This window comes from Crotalus tigris, unplaced genomic scaffold (assembly GCF_016545835.1).
Source record: "Crotalus tigris isolate CLP2741 ecotype Arizona unplaced genomic scaffold, ASM1654583v1 scf7180000017536.10889498, whole genome shotgun sequence".
NCBI lineage: Eukaryota > Metazoa > Chordata > Lepidosauria > Squamata > Viperidae > Crotalus > Crotalus tigris.
In genome coordinates this window covers 2,162,262-2,182,495 of record NW_024096460.1, presented here as the reverse complement: position 1 = coordinate 2,182,495, position 20,234 = coordinate 2,162,262, and the positions used below count along the sequence as shown (strand labels likewise).

General features: G+C 38.2%; 2 protein-coding genes across 6 annotated transcripts in view; one reads left to right on the top strand and one right to left on the bottom strand.

Annotated features, from left to right (window-relative positions):
* Window positions 1-64: 64 nt before the first annotated feature.
* Window positions 65-15,766, bottom strand: DENND10 (DENN domain containing 10). 4 transcript variants are annotated; one of them, XM_039357612.1, is made up of 10 exons: window positions 15,622-15,766; window positions 13,457-13,653; window positions 12,102-12,181; window positions 10,734-10,882; window positions 9,973-10,084; window positions 8,419-8,519; window positions 6,778-6,885; window positions 4,722-4,816; window positions 2,459-2,525; window positions 65-646 (listed from the first exon to the last, which is right to left on the bottom strand). In XM_039357612.1, the coding sequence occupies exons 1-10, from the start codon at window positions 15,665-15,667 to the stop codon at window positions 504-506; spliced, it is 1,098 nt and encodes a 365-aa protein (XP_039213546.1). In that variant the 5' UTR covers window positions 15,668-15,766; the 3' UTR covers window positions 65-503. The 4 variants fall into 4 exon arrangements, with proteins under 4 accessions (XP_039213546.1, XP_039216105.1, XP_039215230.1 ...); XM_039360171.1 differs by having other exon boundaries at window positions 13,457-13,673; window positions 15,622-15,762; XM_039359296.1 differs by lacking the exon at window positions 2,459-2,525.
* A 3,442-nt stretch (window positions 15,767-19,208) lies between these two features.
* The window catches only part of EIF3A (eukaryotic translation initiation factor 3 subunit A), a 32,798-nt gene continuing 31,772 nt past the window's right edge, over window positions 19,209-20,234 (top strand). For both annotated transcript variants that reach the window (XM_039356346.1, XM_039355516.1), the window contains exon 1: window positions 19,209-19,342. In XM_039356346.1, coding sequence (XP_039212280.1) covers window positions 19,294-19,342 — 49 coding nt within the window. In that variant the 5' untranslated portion in view covers window positions 19,209-19,293. The remainder of the gene's footprint in view (window positions 19,343-20,234) is intronic.

The window sequence follows — 20,234 nt, the reverse complement described above, 5'->3', positions numbered from 1 at the left end:
CCGTTAACACATCAATGGCAAAGATAATACTATCAAGGAAAAAAAATAGCCATATGAAATTAAATTAAGTTGGTTTTTAAATCATATATTTTTGTACAAAAGTGAGTGGCACATCCCTGAAAATAGGGGTGCTCCAGTCATATTCATAGCCTAATTTAGATTTTTTTTCAATAATTGCACATTCTCCTATATTGCAATATGCAACTCATGAGTCAAAAACAAAATTATCAATATTGCTAGTATACATCATTAATCATAGTTAAACAGTATTTCATAAAATATTAATAGAAATAAGTGTTTAATTAAAACAGTCTATAATCACAGGCAAAAAGCAAGAATTATAAATGTCAATTTTAAAAGCAAAGTGGTACTGTACAGCCTCAAATGTTAACGGATTTTTTAGTTGTTTTTTTTTTTTATTTTTACAAACCTCTTAGTTTTATAATAGTTACCGTTTTGAATTAATAAGCTAAACCTTCCACAGAAATGTGCTCAGCCAAACGTCAATGACGATTCCAGGGAAAGGCAAAGTTAAGCAATAAAAAATTCAGTCCTATATTCTTTCTGCAAAGGATACATGTTGACATCTTACAACCCACAAGGAGAGTAGCTTCAGAAAAACAGGAGAAGGAATTAAACCTGGTCCCTTGAAGGAGGGGAAAAAAAAAGAATTTTACAGCTGTCTTCCTAAAAACAGCAGCTACTGGTTTATATATATATACATATATATGTATGTATGTATGTATGTATGTGTATATATGTGTATATATATATTTCAGTAAAAAAGGAAGCGATCACCAGGAAATAAAACACCAAGGTTTTAATAAATAAAATCAAGCTTTCGATGGCTAACATCTGCCATCATCGTCAGGATACAAGCCAGTTAGTGAGGAAACCTGCTTATAAGCATAGCCACACCTAAACTCTATGCATGGACCTTGTAACAGGTCCAAGCCAACTAATCCTTACTTCACTTACAGCCTTCAGTGATTCTTTCTTTTAGCTCTTACTTACATCCACCTAGCTTTCAATGGCTAGCACCTGCCATCATTGTCAGAATACAAGTAAGTAAGAGCTAAAAGAATCACTGAAGGCTGTAAGTGAAGTAAGGATTAGTTGGCTTGGACCTGTTACAAGGTCCATGCGTAGAGTTTAGGTGTGGCTATGCTTATAAGCAGGTTTCCTCACTAACTGGCTTGTATCCTGACGATGATGGCAGATGTTAGCCATCGAAAGCTTGATTTTATTTATTAAAACCTTGGTGTTTTATTTCCTGGTGATCGCTTCCTTTTTTACTGAAATGTATGTATCCAGGAATCGCTATTCTTAATTTTTAGTCCCAAACTCAATCAGGATTCATCATCACCAAAAGTTGCACATGCTTATTCTAAAAACCCAAAGTGCACCTATGTGAGGTATGGCTAGCAGGCACATTGAATATGTGGCAGTGACCGAGAGATGTAATCTGTCAAACATCCAGAGATTGCTTGTGGGAAGTCACACTGTATATACAACTCTTAGGTTTAGAGTACAAGTTATCCTCAACTCACGACCGCAATGGAACCCAAAATTTCTGTTGCTGAGACATTTGTTAAGTGAATCTTACCCCATTTTATGACTTTTCTTGCCACAGTTTTTAAACGAATTACTGCAATTGTTAAGTTAGTAACACGGTTGTTAATGAAGCTGGCTTCCCTGCTGACTTTCCTTGTAAGAAGGTCACAAAAATGATCATGTTGACCTTGGGACACTGCAACTCAATGAGTCAGTTGCCAAGTGTCTGAATTTTGATCACGTGACCTCGGGGATCCTGCAACGGTTGTTAAGTGAAAAACATTGTTAAGTCACTTTTTTCAGTGCCATTGTAATTTTGAACTGTCACTAAATGAACTGTTGTAACTTGTATTAGTTGATTTAACTGAAGTTCTAACTTTCAGCTTCTTTGCAAGTTACGGATGTGCTAAGACTGACTAGAGTAGAGGCAGTCTGCTAGGAATCTTGGGTGTTATGTTCCCAACACAGTACTTGGGAGGTGCCAAACTGAAGAAGGCTTAGTTATTTTGTGTGATTCTAAGAGTGTTCATGATTGGGCTTGACAATTAATATTTCACCTTAATGCAAGCTCAAACCATCATGTCTTCAGGCCTTTTGAAGGAAGAACTGACAATGGTATGCTATAGTCAATGTTTTATGGCTCACTGATGGAATTTCAAGCCTGTATCATTGCTTATCCTCTCCAGAAAAGTATTTTTTTTTAAAAAAACCAACAACAACCTTCCACAGAATTCTTTACATAAGTATTATAGCAAAGTACTTTTAAAGTATTCCACTGATGTTTATTTACAACATCAGATTTTAAGCATTTGTTCAGCAGCTGCCAAATGATAAAGGAAATTTTCTGTTGCTGGTGGGAATCGCTTTTGTTTCAGTGCTTCTAAGTTAAGTGATGGCTTCTCACCATCATGAGTGACTTCTGTGAATGAAGCCAGATTTGTCAAGATTTCCTTTGTCTTCAATGAAACATCCTGCAGAGACATTTTAAAATAAAGAGAGCAAATATGAAAAAGTTAATTAAAAAAAAAAAGCTCTTACTCTGAGATTTATGTCAGGTCAGTATAAAAGTTTGATAAAAACGATAAAGGCGGGATACAAATAATAGTACAAAAGCCCTATAGATACTATTTTCTGAGATGGAATACTATTGGAATATTTAAACTAGGTTGATGTGATTTCATATTACTGCTACTGTTCTGAATGTTATCAATATATGAATCTAGTGGATTCACATACAATGTTTAGGTTTATGCATATCATTTGAAATATGTTAGATGGTATGTTGCACAAACTCAACTGCTATAATTTTTTAATTACCATTTTAGAACATTGCATATACGCTGCCAATTGTGGCTTATCAAAAGAAATATATTTAAACAAATAATAGCTAAAAGTGATGTATGAATCTCTATGCATGCTTAAAGGATATATAGATTTGTGGCTTTATGACAAGGTTCTTTTCCAGTGCTAGTTGGAGATGCCAGGGACTACAAATATATATGGTATACAGTGTACAGTATTTATCATGAAAATGTGGGGTAAGATGCCATGGGTAATGCATAAAGGTAATCCTTTCATTTAACGCAGACATGTCAAACACAAGGCCCGGGGGCTGGATGCGGCCCACGAAGTGGTTTCATGTGGCCTGCGAAGCCATCTTGGAAACAGTGAGAGAATGGCCCCCGCTGCCTTGGCCCTGGCCCAGGCAGGCCGTGAGCCAATGTACAATTTTGTGGTGGCCATCTATGCTGAAACGCATTTAGTCTTAGCTCCACAAGGCCGTCTAGAAACAGCAAGGAACCAGCCCCTTCCGTGTCAGCCCCACCCCCTGGGTTCATGCTGGGGAGGTGTCACCCTTTGTGAGGAATGAAGAAATGGACCATGCCTTGGCGCTTGCCCTGGTCCCACCCCTTCTGCTAGAAACCCTCAGATCTGTCCCACTCTTGCTCAGGCCCACACAGGCACCCTTGACGTGAACGATGTAGAGCTGACCATGCCCACCCAGTAGGCCACACCCACTCTGGCCACACCCACCCGGCCTCCCGAGGGCAACCGCAATGCTGATGCGGCCCTCAATGAAATTGAGTTTGACACCCTGATTTAGCGGCTGTTCAAAATTATAATAACTGCACAACTGGTATATGCGTTGGGTGCTCAGAGTTCTGATCATTGTAGCATCCCTGCAGTCGTGATTTCTGATTTTCCCTGCCGGTTTCCCACAAGTAAAGTCAATGGGGAGGCTGGTAGGAAGTTGGAAGTCATAGTCATGTGAGGTCTTCACTTAATGACCTGCATAGTCATCACTTAACAATGGAACTAGAGCTGTCAGCATTTCTATTGCTAAGTGACACAATCTTGTGCTATCAGACTTTACAACTGTATTGCTAGCAATGGCAATTCCAGTCCCAATTGCCATGGTAATCCAGGGGCTACCTGTACAATTAAAAGAAAATGAAATAAATTTTCAAATACAGAGACATGTAAGTATGAATGTGGGTGTAATCATCTGAGAAGTTAAGCAGAAAAATAATGCAAAAAGAGTGAGGGTGCCTAATGCACATGACAGGACCTTTTCTCTTAGGTTTCGAAGGATTTTAAGTGTTCTTTGTCTTTTTTCTAAAACCAATTATTATTTAAGGTTTATATTATAGGTTTTGTGCTTATCTCAAAAACATCTATTTTAAAATAAATTAAGGAATCACAAGTGGCAAATATGGTCAAAGGATATTTCACTGATTGGAAAAACAGTAACTTTGAGGCCACAGATGACCTGTTCCTACTTCAGATTATCAGCGAATAGCCAGCTCTCCTCAACTTTTGACTCACATATTTATTTCAATATATTAAGTTGGTGAATATTTCCAATTTAATTTATGAAGAACTTAACAGTTTTACATTATGTATGGATTCAAGGAACCATGGCTTGCTTTAAATCAAATCCATTTCAGTTCCAGCTTTGTTTAGAAAAGCAGGCTTTTATCTTAAAATAAAAGCTGGTCTCTTCTCCGCCTTCCATAGAAGACACATAGCCTGAAGTTTTGACAGAGCTCAGTCATCTAAACCATCTTAACCCTGGCTTAAATACTAATAACTGTATTCTAAACCAGGAGTGTAATAGTTTAGATAACAAAATAATATTAAGGACTGAAATAATACAGAAACTTAACCTTTATAACTTGACTGTTTGATTTCTCTGGATCTTCTGCAGACTGAACAATTAGCTGACCAAGTTCTTTATGCAATTTTCCCATTGTCATGGCCTCTGAGGAGGAAGAGAAGTATACAATCACTCATTTCCTTTATATAAATAAATGAAAAATAAACATATAACTCGAAAACAGAACTGTAATCACAACATCAGAATTTGGGTCAAAAGACCACATTGCCACACAAAAGGTACATATTTGTCATACCAAAGATCACATTGCCATACAAAAGGTACACATTTCTAGATCAAGATTTCTTCGACCTGCATTCAATGACAATTCTTTGCTCTTTGTATAATGCTAAAATTTTGCTTCTTTGTAATTTCATAATAGAGCTGAACTGATAGAATTCCCCCATTCTGCTATCGTTTAGGATCCATATTTCAGTTTCCATACAGTAGTATCATCTCTTTCAATCAGAAAAGAACTGTGGCGGCATCGCTTTTATCCAACTAGATCAGTGGCCCCAACCTTTTGGGCACCAGGGACTGGTTCCACGGAGGGAGGTTTTCCGCAGGCTGGAGGGGATGTGGTTTCACATGCTGCCTGCATCCTGTGGATGGGGCTTTACTTGTTTGCACGGCCCAGTGCCGATCCACGGACCGGGGGTTGGGGATCCCTGAACTAGATGATTAAGTGAAAATCCTACTGTTAGCTTTTAATTAAATAACTTTCCCTTCTTTCGAATCATTCCTTAAAATAAGCATTTTTTCCTATCTTTTTCCGTGTGCCTGGGTTAGGAAATTAGCATTGACACTAAAAACTTACATCTTAGTTCATTCCATTTTATGTTAACAGTTTTCTGAGTATTGGAACAGAGGAATGCACTACACCATAGAAGAGGATATTGAAATTTCCTACACCACCTTCCACATTTAGGAGGCTATTGGAGACTGAGGATCAGAGAATTAGAACAGTAATGGGCAAAGGGAGGCATTATAGAATATCATTACGTAGGAATTTCTTCTTGCCTTTCAGCCTTATCCTAGGATCCTGGATGCCAAACTGACTTCAATCTGCTAATACCAGTAATAAAATCATATTCCATGACCCAGGTACAAGATAGAACTGGAGTGAATAAACTAAATCCTGGTTGGGTGAAAACATAGATGTTTTCCTCTTCCGGGTCTTAAACGCCTAACAGCTATAACACCAAGGAAAGTAGCTTGTAAAGTTTCTCTTGGAAATTTTTATGATCATCATATACGCTGATGTATAATGAGATATTAGACCACATATTTTTGACTGACCACGAGGGACACTGTAGGAGTTCTGCTAGCATACTGCTCATCTTGCAGTCCAATTGTTCCATCAATCTTTTGACATGATCAGATCACTTCCTAGTCAATGTGATACTACAGGTAGTCCTCGTTTAGCGACAGTTCACAGGGTGTGTGTGAAAAAGTAACTTTATGACCAATCGTCACATTTACAACCTTCATAGGCCTATAAAGCAAAGGAAAACTGAAGTAAGATCATAAGTACAGCTGTGGCTTCACTTAGCAATTGATTCACTTAGTGACTGAGTTGCCAGCCCCAATTATGATCACTAAATGAGGACTACCTGTAGTCAGTTCTGGTGACCTCCAGAGGGGAGAAAAAGACCAATTAGGACTTTTGGCCTTAGGCACCTCATACATTCAATTACTTTTAAAAAAATTTCCCAGTGCTCTGGGGATCAATTTTATAATAATCATAGTTTATATCTGGAATTGCTACAGAGTTGATTCAGAATTGATCCTTCTTAGTCATCAATCTAAAAGTTCTTCTTTATTTTCTAAGGAATTCTGGGAAATGAGTCAGAAAAGGAAGATTGAATTTAATTGAACATGACACAAGCCCAGTTTGAGCTTGGATGTAATAGAAGTGAAGCACCATTTTTTAATGATTATGTAGGATATTATAATGGATATTTTTGACATATTATTTTATAATGTAGTGAGCCACCCAGAAGCATATTCCATATGCAAACAAATACATTTATATATGAGAAAAGTAGATGACATAGCCTACAAACCTTTTGCCTGATGTGAAATGGTGATTTCACTTTCAGCCAGATTGACATATACATCATAAAGATCTATCCTGTTGTTCACTTCTGAATCTATACATCCAGCAATGTATCCTGATAAGAAAAGATTTTAGTATGTTTCAGTAAAAGCATTCTCACTAGAAGTACTTTAATATGGGATCCTTGGTGCTCTCTGAGGTTGGCTGTTTTCTTGCAGACGTTTAATTACCAAACTAGATACCATCATCAGTGCTAGTAGAGAATGGGTTTTGCTTTCATTTTGTATACTAGTGGCTTGTCCTGTCAGTATTGGTGGAAGTGGTCTTGGTGGTTCCTTGATTGGGATATTGTTTGCTTCTGGATTGTTGTTAAAATGTTAATCTTAGTGTTAATCTCTGCTCATCTGGGTGTTGATTGCTTGTGAGGAGGTCTTTTAGTCTTTTTGTTTCCTTTTTGGCTTTCTGATTGTCTCTTTTAAATGGTATGTAGATATTTTTCTCTACGTCCCTATTGATGCCTGATTTGTGTGACTCAAACCAAAAGACCTCATCAGCAATCAAAACCTAGATAAACAGAGATTAATATTAGATCAACAATTGATAAGCAAACAATATCTCAATCAAGAAACTACCAATGCAGACAAATAGCCCAATGAAAGAACCACCAAGAACAACACTAATGTGGCAAGCCACTCCCTACTAGCACTGATGATGTTCTATAGTTTGATAATGAAACATCTGCAAGAAAATAAACTCAGAGAGTACCAAGGACCCCAGAGTTCAACCTGAGTTACAAATATTCTCTTCCATCACTTTTATATGAATTTAAGAAGTTTAAAATTACTTTTATTCATTGTATAGTCTTGAACATGCATGCTAACATTGGACTCTACCAGTATCATAGAAATTTACCTAATAAATAACAGGTACCAAATTCTATATCCGTATTCCGTTATTCTACAAGAAATCCAAGCAACTACTTTTTGCAATAGATAATTAGGAGGAGTTGTCCAGTGCTGCAATTTCCAAACATCTGAGCCACCAAATGGATCATAAGATTATTAATGTGATTTTGAAGGAACTATAATGAATAGTATCTTTTCTGGGCTTTGACCATCATCTTGTGATATTTGAGCTGATATCTCAAAATCTTACAAAAGTTCAAATTATGTAATACTACTGTGAATGCTTCTTTGGATTAGAATGTTAATAGCTTTTATAATATAGAGAAATGTTATAGAAGCATATTAGAGACAATTAATAAACTTATGGGGCCCTGGAAGCATGCCTTTTTTGTCACAGCATCTACCCTCTGGAACACCATATTCCTTGAGTTAAGATTGGCCCTAACCCTGGTGGACTTTTGTAAAGCACTGAAGATTCACAGGTTCTCCAGGCCTGGGAATTGGGAGGCTAGATGGCCTGGTAAGAGGTCTTAGTCAACTGTTTGTCCTTGGTGACTATGGTAGTGACCCTTTGCTAATACTGTTTATAATATTTGAATATGTTATTATCTGCCCATAGTGACATGGATGATTATATAGACTGATTTAATAAATAATGAACTATTTTTTCTATTACCACAAAAGTTAATTTAGTCATTCTGCTATTGTATGTAATGCTGATTTACATCCATTATCGGTAATACCTGGACACATTTTTAATGCTTCTAATTCATCATCATTCAGATGCACATATGAATGAAGAATTGACCAATCTTGTCGGTGCCACACTAAGGCTGGTAATGCCCTAAAAGAAAAAGGTTTTTATTATTTTAATACAATGGTTCATATCATCTCCTCAAAGGATGCACTAATTGGTCTTGTCCCCTTTGCCTAGCTCAGGGGTAGGCAACCTTGGCTCTTTTATGACTCGTAGACTTCAACTCCCAGAATTCCTGAGCCAGCCAAGGTTGCCTATCTCTGGCCTAGCTTATGAGGGGATCAGGACTCTAAATCATATGACATAATTTCAGCCATACCAAAGATGGAGGGGCATTTTTTTATAATATACCATATGGATGGATGCATGGCCAGCAGGCATACCCTGGACCCACTTCCAAACTGGAATTTTACAAAAACAAATGCATTCAATGTTAAGAAATGTTTTGAAGATGTCAACTCTGTTGAGCATTGCTTTTACAGAATCTGTAAAAGATTTTTTACATATTTTTTACATATTTTACAAAATGATTAACTACAATAGTGGATAAGTACAAAGAGATTACTTTGACACAAGTCAATAGGATCAATTATCTTAATAGACTGTAGTCTGTTTCAAAACAAACTAATGTCATGCAATGGCTTACTGAGCCAAATTACGATTAGTTATAAATCATAATCACATTTAAGAACTGCACTGGGGAATCCAATACCTCCAACTGACAGGGCAAACTACTATATGTACAGAGAGCAAAATCCAGTCCCTTCTAACACTGAAGATGTTACCTCATCAATTGAAATTTCTTCAGGAAAACTATCTAGAAAGCACCAAGGACTACACAACAGATACTTTATTCAGGCATTCTTTTATACAACAAAGATTTATTTATTTGTATCCCACAAATTATTTTACAAATAACTCAAGGTAACAAATATATCACACATTTCTCCTCCTATTTTCCCCACAACAGCAATCCTGTGAGATGTGTAGGACTGAGAGTGACTGGCCCAAAGTCACCCAGTTGGCTTTCATGGCTAAGGTGGGACTTGAACTCATGGCCTCCTGCTTCTAACCTGGTACCTTAAACACTAGATCAAAGATATCTCCTGTTATGAAAAGTTTGACATTGGGAATTAATTTTACTGACTACATGGTAACGGGGAACATGGGTTAGCACTACAATCAACATTAAGGACATCCTGAAACTAGAGGTGAGGGAAGGGTAAAATAAAAGACTCTTCTGAACTGGACTTTCAGTGGTCTTTTGAAAACAATACAAAGTTAAACCACTGTTAAATTTTGACACCAAACCAAGGACTCACATTACAATTGAATGTTACATACATACATATGTATATATGTATGTATGTGTATGTGTAGTATACATACATACACACACACATATATGTATATATGTATGTATGTGTGTACATACATATATATGAAATAAATTATTAGAAATAAATAAGGAATTTGGCCAAGAGATTTGAAAATGAAATTATGTGAAGGAGAACCTTTTTATTTCATCAATTTGTTTTACCTGGTAAATTCAAGGATAGTTTCTATTCTTGGATGATATACTACAATTCTTTTCTTTAACATGAGCGCAGTATAGAGGATGACTGTTTCCATTCCAAACTGAAACACTATATCTAGGACAATCAGAAGTTAAAACAGAATCTTAATATAACAAAATAGAATTCTGTACAATTAACAACATAACTATATGAACAATTATAATTTGCTTGAATTCACTTTTATGAAGAGGCAAAATTTATTCAGATTTACAGAATACTTTTTAGATATATCAAGCTACACTTTGGTATTACATCTATGTCATAGCTTGTTTAACTCAAAATAGAGTAGATTCACCTAACATGCCAAGCCATGGTTTATAAGCTCCAAATAGCAAACCAATAACACGTGAACCTGGCATTTATTTTACTTTTTTTTAGAATGCAAACATTGTGTATCTTTTACATCTTTTTGCTTTCATTAAAAACCATCGTACCAATTCAATTCATGCCAGGATTTTATTTTTCTCACCCTTTTGCAGGGGAGGGCACAAAACGGAAACCCAAAGCAGGCCCTGAAAAACTCTTGTAGCTCCCAAGATTCACTTTTGCTGATGGTAGCCTTGAGGAAAAAGCTGGTGATGCAACTAATCACAACCTGTATTTTGAAAGCAGTGGTTGTTGTGCTTTCAGGGTCAGCTTACTTGGAAATAAATTTCATTGAAAGGGAGTTTATTCTTAAGAATGCATAGTTTTAACCCAAACTGTTTTTTAAAAAAAATCTCACCTTTGACTGAGCCTGCAAGATAAGCTTTTCTGATATCAAAATCTTTGCTTAGGAAAGAACCATTTTCTTCACTCTGACAAATCCCCTTTGTAAGGACAGAAATATAACTCTCCATCATCTTTACAGGAGTCCTATATTTCAGGTATATTCTGAAAAAATAAATTGAACCTCAATAATCTGGGCCAAAAAGAATAAAGTGTTTTTTTCACCCATGAAAACATTCACCCACTGCTGTTTTTGCAAGACTTACTAAACCCCACAATGTGACTTGTGCTCCTTCCTCTTTTGTTCTCTCTGGTTCCCTCTAGCCATCCTTCCCCTCTTATTATCTTGCTTATTTCCCAGTCCTTTCCATACAGAGGATTTCTTACAATTACTTTCAACGTCATCATATATTACTTTACAATTTTTAAACACTACACAGGAGATAATCTTTCAAGTCCATCTACCCCCATCACTTCTAAAATCCACATCCTAGTTCCCTTTTTGCTGTTTTCCAAAAAACTAAAGCTTTTCTTTTTAAACCACACATTTACATCAGAGTTTCTATCGTCCAAGGTGGAAGGTGGTTTTCCTAATGATATAGTAAAGCTTGTACTTTTGAAGATTCTTAATTTCAAAGAAATTAATAGTAAGCAGCTTTCTAAAGTAATTAAGAGAAAATAGGCAAACCCAGTGTCTCTTTGAAAGGATGATCCTCCTCCCAGAGGATCTCAAACCTGCTGTAAATCACTGTTTTATGATCTCTTTGCAGGGAGATTCTGTATGGAGCAATCTTGTGGGCAATCCCTTTCCCTCTCCTTGATCGGGAGAATTCTGAGGACCCAATACTTTCACTGGCTCCTATTTCCACCATAGTCATTAGCTCGACAAAAAGCAAAGTCATGTTCAGTCCACCACTGCTGACTCTTGAAGTATTACCAGTATTAACAATAATCTAACCTGGATATAATATGAATATAGTTAAACTGGTCTTTCTCCAGGTAGAGATCTTATTTTTATTTATTTCTAAAGCCAGATAGAATTGCTGTACATGAAGTTCTACATATAGCTGGAACATGATCTACATCATGCAGGAAGACAAATCTTGCTAGATTTAGTGTGAATAAAGTGCTTACAATAAAACTACATTTGAGAAGAAATGCACTTCAACTTGTTCACTTCATGGTTTCCTGTGAGAACTGCTAATAGGATACTATTGTGTCATTTTTGCAGTTTTAGTAAACCTTTTATTCACTTGAAATAATCAGTAATTATACGTTGATCCTTTCAGAAATATTTTCACCTCTTAGTTGGGAATACATTGCTGTGCAAAAGGTTTAGCTACTCAGCCATGCAATTGTAGAAAATGTATCAAGCAATACACACCTACAGAGAATCCTAGAGAAGGCTGCATACTTTTCCGGATTGAAGTCTTTGGTTGTCAGAACAATGGAAAAATGGGTCACCTATGCAACATACAAAAAAATGTTAACATCCAAATATTTCTTGTAAAATAATATTAACAATTGGAAAGGAGAGACAATTTGGCAGATAAAGCTGCTTTGATTTACTTAAGAGCTGGACTTTGACAGGGAAGGTCCAATTGTGGTGTCTGGGCAGTGACTTGTGGGGAAGATTGTTGCGAATAGTTAAGACTGCAGAGGATCTTGAAGGAAATAAATTATTTGGACCTGTTTCAGTCAGAGTTCAGGCCTTTGCACAGGTCCATTTAGTGCACTGTTTTTGCCCATCCCTAGAATGGAAGACCCTTCAAAAAATCACTCATGCCTTAGTTCCCCTCATGAATGAACACCTGCAACATGGTCTACATGAGGCTGCCTTTGAAGGCCACATGGAAATCACAGTTGGTCCAGAATGCTACAGTGCAGGCAGGGACAAATGAGTATACCATGATATGCCCATGAGCTGCATGTTCCATGAGCTGCACAGATTGCCAATTGGCTTCTGGATGCAATTCAAGGTACTGGTTGTCATCTGTAACACTTTGTGTTGTACAAGACCTGCTTATTTGAAGAACTGCTTATCTTCAATAATTCTAACTGCCTAACAAGATCAGGCAGATTGCTTAATTGAAAGGCTCTGGAGCATGAAGCAATGTCATCTATTGGGATCTAGGATGTGTGCCTTCTTAGTTGTCATATCTGCCATCTGGAGTAACATTCCCCTGAGGATCTGTAGAGCTCCCAACCTGACGGAGTTCCAGAGGTCACCAAAAACATGGCTTTTCTCCTAGGTCTAGAGGTAGGATGGCTGCTGAGCCCATCAGTTTTGGTTTGGGGTATTTGGGGACATTTTCGGGTTCCTTCTGGACGCTCAGAATTATTCATGATTTTTCTTTTTGTTTTTGAACCACTGATCATCATCAGGAGCTAGGCAGTTTCCAAGTTTAAATCAATAAATTAAGTCTACTACATCACTGAAAATCTATGGATACTTGCTACAGACCAATACATCTTGAATATTATACAAACATCCAATTTAACTTCAGTTGATGCAAACATAAAAACCCAGTTATTTTTTCTATTATTTTTTCCAAATTGCTTTTGTTACCACATATATAGAACATATATTATATAGCATATTGATAGGTTATCCCTTATGAAATCAGCAGACATAAAAATAAGCCTTGTTGCAAAAATCCAATTAATCTCTTAATAGGGTAATGAATGTGCAAGTAAGATCTTTCTATCAAGCCCCCTTTCTCCAAATTTCAATCTTACCCTTTTCAAGGTAGAAGCCTCTGGAATTTCCATGGTTGTAATATAAAACCATGTTAGTTTGTACTGACCAAATAGGAAAGTGTGAAGCTGTTTATTCTCATCTGTAAGGCAGCATTTTCTCAATAAGAGGTCTCTGAATGAAGTCGTTGTAGAAGGATAACACCAAACCCACAGAGCATCTCCATTGGTATCTTTTTCTATGGTGGAAAGATGTTCACTGTGAGAATGCCAACAGCAGCAAGGGAGTAAATTGATCAGTTAGATCCAATTGTGCATTCAACTTAATGCCCACTTTTATACATTTTAAAAATACATTATGGAAGCCTTAATAGTTCAGGAAATTAATTCATATTTATAGCAACATACATACATGTATTTTAATCTGTAATGTGATATTAATCTGGAACAATTTTATTAAAAATATGAAACAGAGCAGCAAATTCTAAATTTTAGCTAAAAGCACATTTAATTTAAAAACTATCACAAACTATATTTCCTTATCTAGACTTCCTCTTTCCTCTGCTGTTTCCCTTGTATTAAATTTTACACTGTACTCTTTGTCAATTCTGCAACAAATTGAACTGAAGCCATTTTCACTTCATTTTCAGTTGCCACATATTTAGAAGGAGGGGAGTGTAGTTTTAAGCTAGCCATAACAATTCTCAAGTATGGGAACCAAGGTAATTACTGGTAACACTTTGGCGGGTTGGAGATCTGGGAGGAGTGTCTGCGTTTAGTAACAATTGGTGAATGTGATTTATGACATCTAATTGGGGTGGGAATTGCAACTTGCAACTTTATAACCAGGGGGACAGGAATTTAGTCTTGGGTTCACCTTTGTATGTGCTGTTATTTTGTAGCCAAATAAAAATGTTCTTTGAGGAAGAATTCCTTGCCTTGAAATTCTTTTAATTGGTCTGATCTATCGGAACCATGACACTCTTCTTGTAGCAAGAATCCCCTCTACTAGAATTTTTAAAAATCAATCCATTGAGTGTGCTAAATAACAATAATAGTTTATTTGTGGTTAAGTTCTTCCGTTATGGTTTCCCTGCTAAGTGAAGTGAGATAAATGATGGCAAAAAAGGCTTCCTTAGTGAGGCCTTGATTCAAGAATGATTTCACATCAAGGGAGATCTAGTAATTGCACTGGTGATAAGCTAAGACATTTATCCTGAGCATTTTTATAGCTACCTTCAATCAGCATTATATGAGGAAAGCAACATTTTTAAAATTTTCCTGTGCTATTAACTGCATTCAATTACTTTTCCAGTCTCCATTCAGAAAAGGATTGGAATTCTAGGATAACTAAAAGGGGTCTTTTGAAAATCAGAGGCAAAGGCCCCTTTGTAAATTAATAGGAGATAGGTGCAGGTGACTACTTCACTCAACATTCAGAGTGACTATTACTTTTAAGCATATTATAATCAACTGCAATAGCTACATTCAGAGACTACATTAAATTATAAAGTGGCTGGATTTATTCTAACTTCGTACATTGCGCCGAATGCTGCAGGTAAAGTTTTCTTTACATCAAGTTCCTTATGGTTACATTGGCAATAATATAGTAGTGGTTTGTCATTGCCTTCTTCCAGAGCGTTTCCTTTTTCAATTCACCGCCATGGGATTTGCTTGATCTTCATCAATATTAAACAAATTTGAGCCTGAACCGTTTTTTTTTTTTTTTAAGTTTCCCACGGTGTCCCAGGTGCTGTGCCCTAGCCTAGTTGTACTCATTACAAGGCAGGCGGTATTAGGAGCAGGGGTGATAGTAAAAAGAATCACGCTAGAATGAAAGGTACTCCTCCGCTCGCTTATTCCTGTTTAGGTTAAGGGAGCATGCAAAATCGCTTGCTTTCTTTCCTAGCCTTCTCCTCTAATCTTTTTGCATGGGCATAGACGGACCTGAAAGAGTGCAACAATCCTGTTGGATCATGCATAGCCAAAGGCAAAACGCTTTTAGACTTATCTTCTATGGACGATTGGAAAAGGAGAAAAAGGAAGACGTTCCCTCTCATCTGCCTTCCCCCACTGCTTTATGAACACACAATTTTCCCGTTTCAGAATAGAAATAGGGAGGGGAAACAAGGGATGTTAACCAACTCTCCTCCCCCCCTCAAGTCGGCATTCCCACAGCATGCAGCCAGGAACAGAGATGCGCTTACCAATCAAACCTACACCCAAAAGCAGCTGAGCCTCCGTCTCTGCCATCTTTCTCCTCCCAGCGCCAGGATCCCTCCTCTGTTTCCTGAGAGACCCATCATGGGCCTCATAGCGGGAGAATAATTGAGTAACACGCCTCCTGGCTTCCGGCTTGATTTCGGTCTTCGCTTACAGAAATTAACGCGAAGCAAGCATAAAGTGTGTCCGCGAGATTTTTTTCCTCATTTATTTTAAAGACTCTTGGCAGTTAAGCAAAATTTCTTCACAGTGGTGTGAAGAAAAATCAGTGTAATTCGGAAAGTCGTCTAGTCCACCTTTCTGCTTAATGGGGAATTCGTATTAGAGGATCCAGTTTAGTTAAAACATTTCTTTTGGTCATTGCCAAAACGTTCTTACTGCTTACGTTCCCTTTCCAGCTTGACCAGATTTTGCTCCCATGAAATGTTCATCTTTGCTTGAGTTCTGCTCTCCAGAGCAAGAGAATAAGTATGTATTTAACTGCAGGAGATGCTTCATGTAACCATACTGCCTTTTTGGGAGACCTCCTGCCATCAGTTCTTTGAGTAATTTTCACAGTTGTAATTATAACTTTATAAGCATTATTTTGCTTTTACATAAATCGTTTTTCCAAGAAGTTTTGGATGTGGCAATCCATGGCCACTAGACTGAACACTGTCTTCCACAAACATTACATTGTATAGATGGGTTTAATGCTCTTCATACCTTGAAGATCATAATTATCCCTAGTGTTACCATAATGGAGTTCAAGGGCTGCCACCGAACTTCTTGTCCTAGTTTAATTTCAATAGTATGTTCTAGAATGAGATTCTAAATCTAAAAGATTTTTGTTCTTGGTAATGAGATTGGATCTTAGGGATTCCTCACAAAATAGAACTTTGTTTTTTAACTTCTACAGCAAGCTTTTGGGTGGAGTCATCTGAGGGATAGGGTGTATAATTCCATGTGTATAATTTATAAATGCAGTTAATATTTCTCCTTTTTGATTTAATTTAATGGCACAATGATGTTCCTAATTTGTAACTTTAGAAACAGCTTGAATACTGCAATATATGTAAATGACTTTTGGTGGCTTACATAAAAAAATGCAATTCCACAAAAATAGAGAATAAAAATGGCAACAACTCAAATTAGCAGAATGCTATCCAAAAAAGCTGTCTTTGTGGAAAACCAAGAAAGAGAGATTCAGCCTGATCTCCATAGGATGGTTTTTCCACAGTATCAGCATTTTTACTGAAAAGCAGTGGGCAAAAGCTCCTCTGGCCATGGCTTTCATCTGGTGATCTAGCAAGTGTCATAGATCCAGGCATCTTACAAGGTTGGTAATAAATACAGCTCACATGTTTTGGGGGGGGGTATTTTTGCACCCCAAATTGCCAAATAACTCCTCCTAGCATAACCTCTATTGCAGTGGTTCTCAACCTTTCTAATGCTGCGACCCCATAATACAGTACCCCATGTTGTGGTGACCCCCAACCACTTATACATCACCGGGTGCCAGCGGTGTGGCCAAAGGGGGAAAAAATGGCAGACAGCCTTGTTTGGCGACCCCCATGAAATGGTTGTTCGATCCCAAATGGGGTCCCGACTCACAGGTTGAGAACCACTGCTCTATTGCATCCCACAAGCCAGGGGCTGCTAAGCCAACCTTTTTTCTATTAAACATAAACTGGAACCACCCACTAAGGAAGGAGCAGATTCATCACAAAACAATACCTTGATCTCCCAACCCTCCAGTCTAAAGATACTATGGTTGATTGTATCAAAAGTCATCAAGAAATTTAGCAAGACTAGGAGAGGTACATTTACCCCATCCATGTCCCTATGCAGGATTTCCAGGAGAGTCACTAATGCTGTTCTCTCCCCTAAACCAGGTCCAAACTCTGTCTGAAAAGATTTAAGGTTCACAGGGTGTGAAATTGATCCACCGTTTCAAAAAACTTTTCCCAAAGGAAGGTTGAAGATAGATCTGCCCAGGGATGGTTCTTCAGGAGGCATCATACTCTAGTTTCCTCCTATGTCCCCAGCAGCTTTTCCTCCTGCAATCTCAATTTCCCAGATTTGAGTGGTCACTACTGTTGTGTTCTGTGTGTTGGTAAGACATTGAGATGAGGCAGGAATAACAAAGTTGCTTCTTTATTTAATCTTCAACAGAACAACACAAAATGACGCAGAACCCTTTTATACCCTTACAGGGAGCAACATCAACCAATCAGTGCAACATATCTTTCCCCGCCATCCGCATGTGCCATAGGCTGGAGACAGCCTGTCTGGCCCGGGCAGCCAAGTGGCCTGCCCTGGTCTCTCTGCAGCTTCATGCACTTGCTGTGTCAATCACAGCCCAGGACGTAACAACTACCATACCTGTTTTCTCTACAAGCTAAAACAGTGGTTCTCAACCTTTTTATATGGCGCCCCGGACATAAACAGGCGGCGCGCATGCGCAGCAGCGCCCCCTGCATGGCACATGTGTGGCGACGCCCCCATGCGTGATGTGCATGCGCGGCGGCACCCCCTGCGCCGGCTGACAAAAAAAATGGCGGATCGCGTTGTTTGGCGACCCCTGTGAAATGGTCGATCGACCCCAAATGGGGTCACGACCCACAGGTTGAGAACCGCTGAGCTAAAAGGATAGGGATCCAGCCAAGTAAAAGATAACTTAGACTACACTCTGTATTTTTTTTCTAAAGTCACAGACCTGAAAAAGTTCTAGATTAACATGACTCAGTACTCAGTCACCATGAAAGATTCTGTCCATTACATATGTATTTATATGGCTTCAATTGGCATGCACTTATGCTTTCAGCTAATGTATTAGTCTACTCTAGCTATTGGTGACTATTGTGCATCAAAGTAAATTAAAAATGGAAGCCCTTCTTTAATTAAGAAATAACACAAAACCACGGTTGAACTGATTTCTTGTCATAATGGCCTGGTTCTCTAAATATACTAAAAATAACTCATTTTGTAAACCATAATTACTATGTTCACACAGAGCACCTCATCGACTAAATAAGAATTAATGTAATGTCCAGCCTTTTCGACTTTCATAGAGAAATAAAACTTTCACTTTGGGTCTTCCTAGTTCTGAATCAGCATTTCATGGTCTAGTAAGACTACTAGTGTATTGAATAGGAACCACAGCCCTCTTCCCTGACTATGCTGATAAGGAAAACTGTAAATGCTAGCTCCTAAAGGACGGACGCTGGCCAAGGCAGGTTAAGGCGTCTCTTGATAACACGCAACAACTTTTATGAAGAAGCTGGTTCCAAGGAATGCGGAGACGCAATTCTGAATAACAATCACCAGGGCAGTAATTCTGAAGCCAAGTGTACCAGGTAGAAAATAACAAGCAAAGGCTCTCCGAAAAAGAAGATAAAATTCAGAGCTGCGCCATTCATTCCAGCACATCTTTCTTTTTTTTTTTTTTGAATGCCTTTGAGTTAGCCTTCTCCCCTAGCGATAGCCAGAGCTTGCCGCACATGCGCATACTTAGCTGGGGGGGAGGGAGGTCACAGAGGCGACGTCTAAACGGTTCTCTTCCGGGCACTTTCCTACGTGAGAGTCACGTGACGCCCTCCCTTTCCGGCCTCGCTTGCTGTCTGACTGGGCGCTCCTTAGGGCTCGTTGGCGCGTGAGGAGAAGCCGTCGCCATCATGCCGGTCTACTTCCAGCGGCCCGAGAACGCCCTGAAGCGGGCGAATGGTGAGTGCGAACCTCTGAGGTCGCTCAGATTAAGGCAGAGGCCGCCTCCGTTTCTTTTCGTCTTCGCATCGCCTCCGGCTGGGCTTAATGACGGGGATTGAGGCCTAAGCTGCTACCAGGCCCATAGCCACTCCCCCCCTTCCTTGCTTGGGGAACGCGAACTGCCAGCCGTCAGTAGGACCGGAAGAGGCCATTTATCCCAAGAGCCATTTTAACATAAATTAGGCCTTTTGGTTCTTCTGGCGTCGTGTCACTTGCCCTTTTGGCCAAAATTTGGATTGGGAGTGTGGCCATGAGGACAGAATATTTTTCTTCTTCAACATGTCGCAATAAAAGCAAGCATGAACTATGGCTGTCTCTGATGACTGCCGCGTTCTGCTGTTTACACTTTACTCAGGTCGATGTTTTTTTTCTCTATTCGTTATGGACTGCAAATTTCAACGGATGGCCTATTAAAATGTACTTTTTCCTTGGATATATTCACAACTCACGTTTCTGGTAGCTCTTAAAACTTATTCCTGTTTTCTAGAATCTGATTCATAATTAGAAAACATATTGAACACATTTTTTTTCAAGATTTAGTCTTTGCCTGGTTAAGGGTAAAAAGTTATAAACACAGAAGGTGCAAGTCTTCTTATCTTTTCCTTATCTCTCACATTTCAAGTCCAAAAAGTAATAACTGCTTAATATAATATGGACTTTTAAAAGAACACTTCTTGTTAGAGTTGCTATAAAAAAGTGCTGACACATTGAGACTTAAGAACAATTCTTGATTTCCAGTAGAAAAGCCGGTAGGGCGACCACCTGGAAATCTCAAGACTAGTTCAAAGGGGCAATTACTCAGTGTACCATATTTATTTATTTATCTATTGCACTATTGCAAAACATTTAT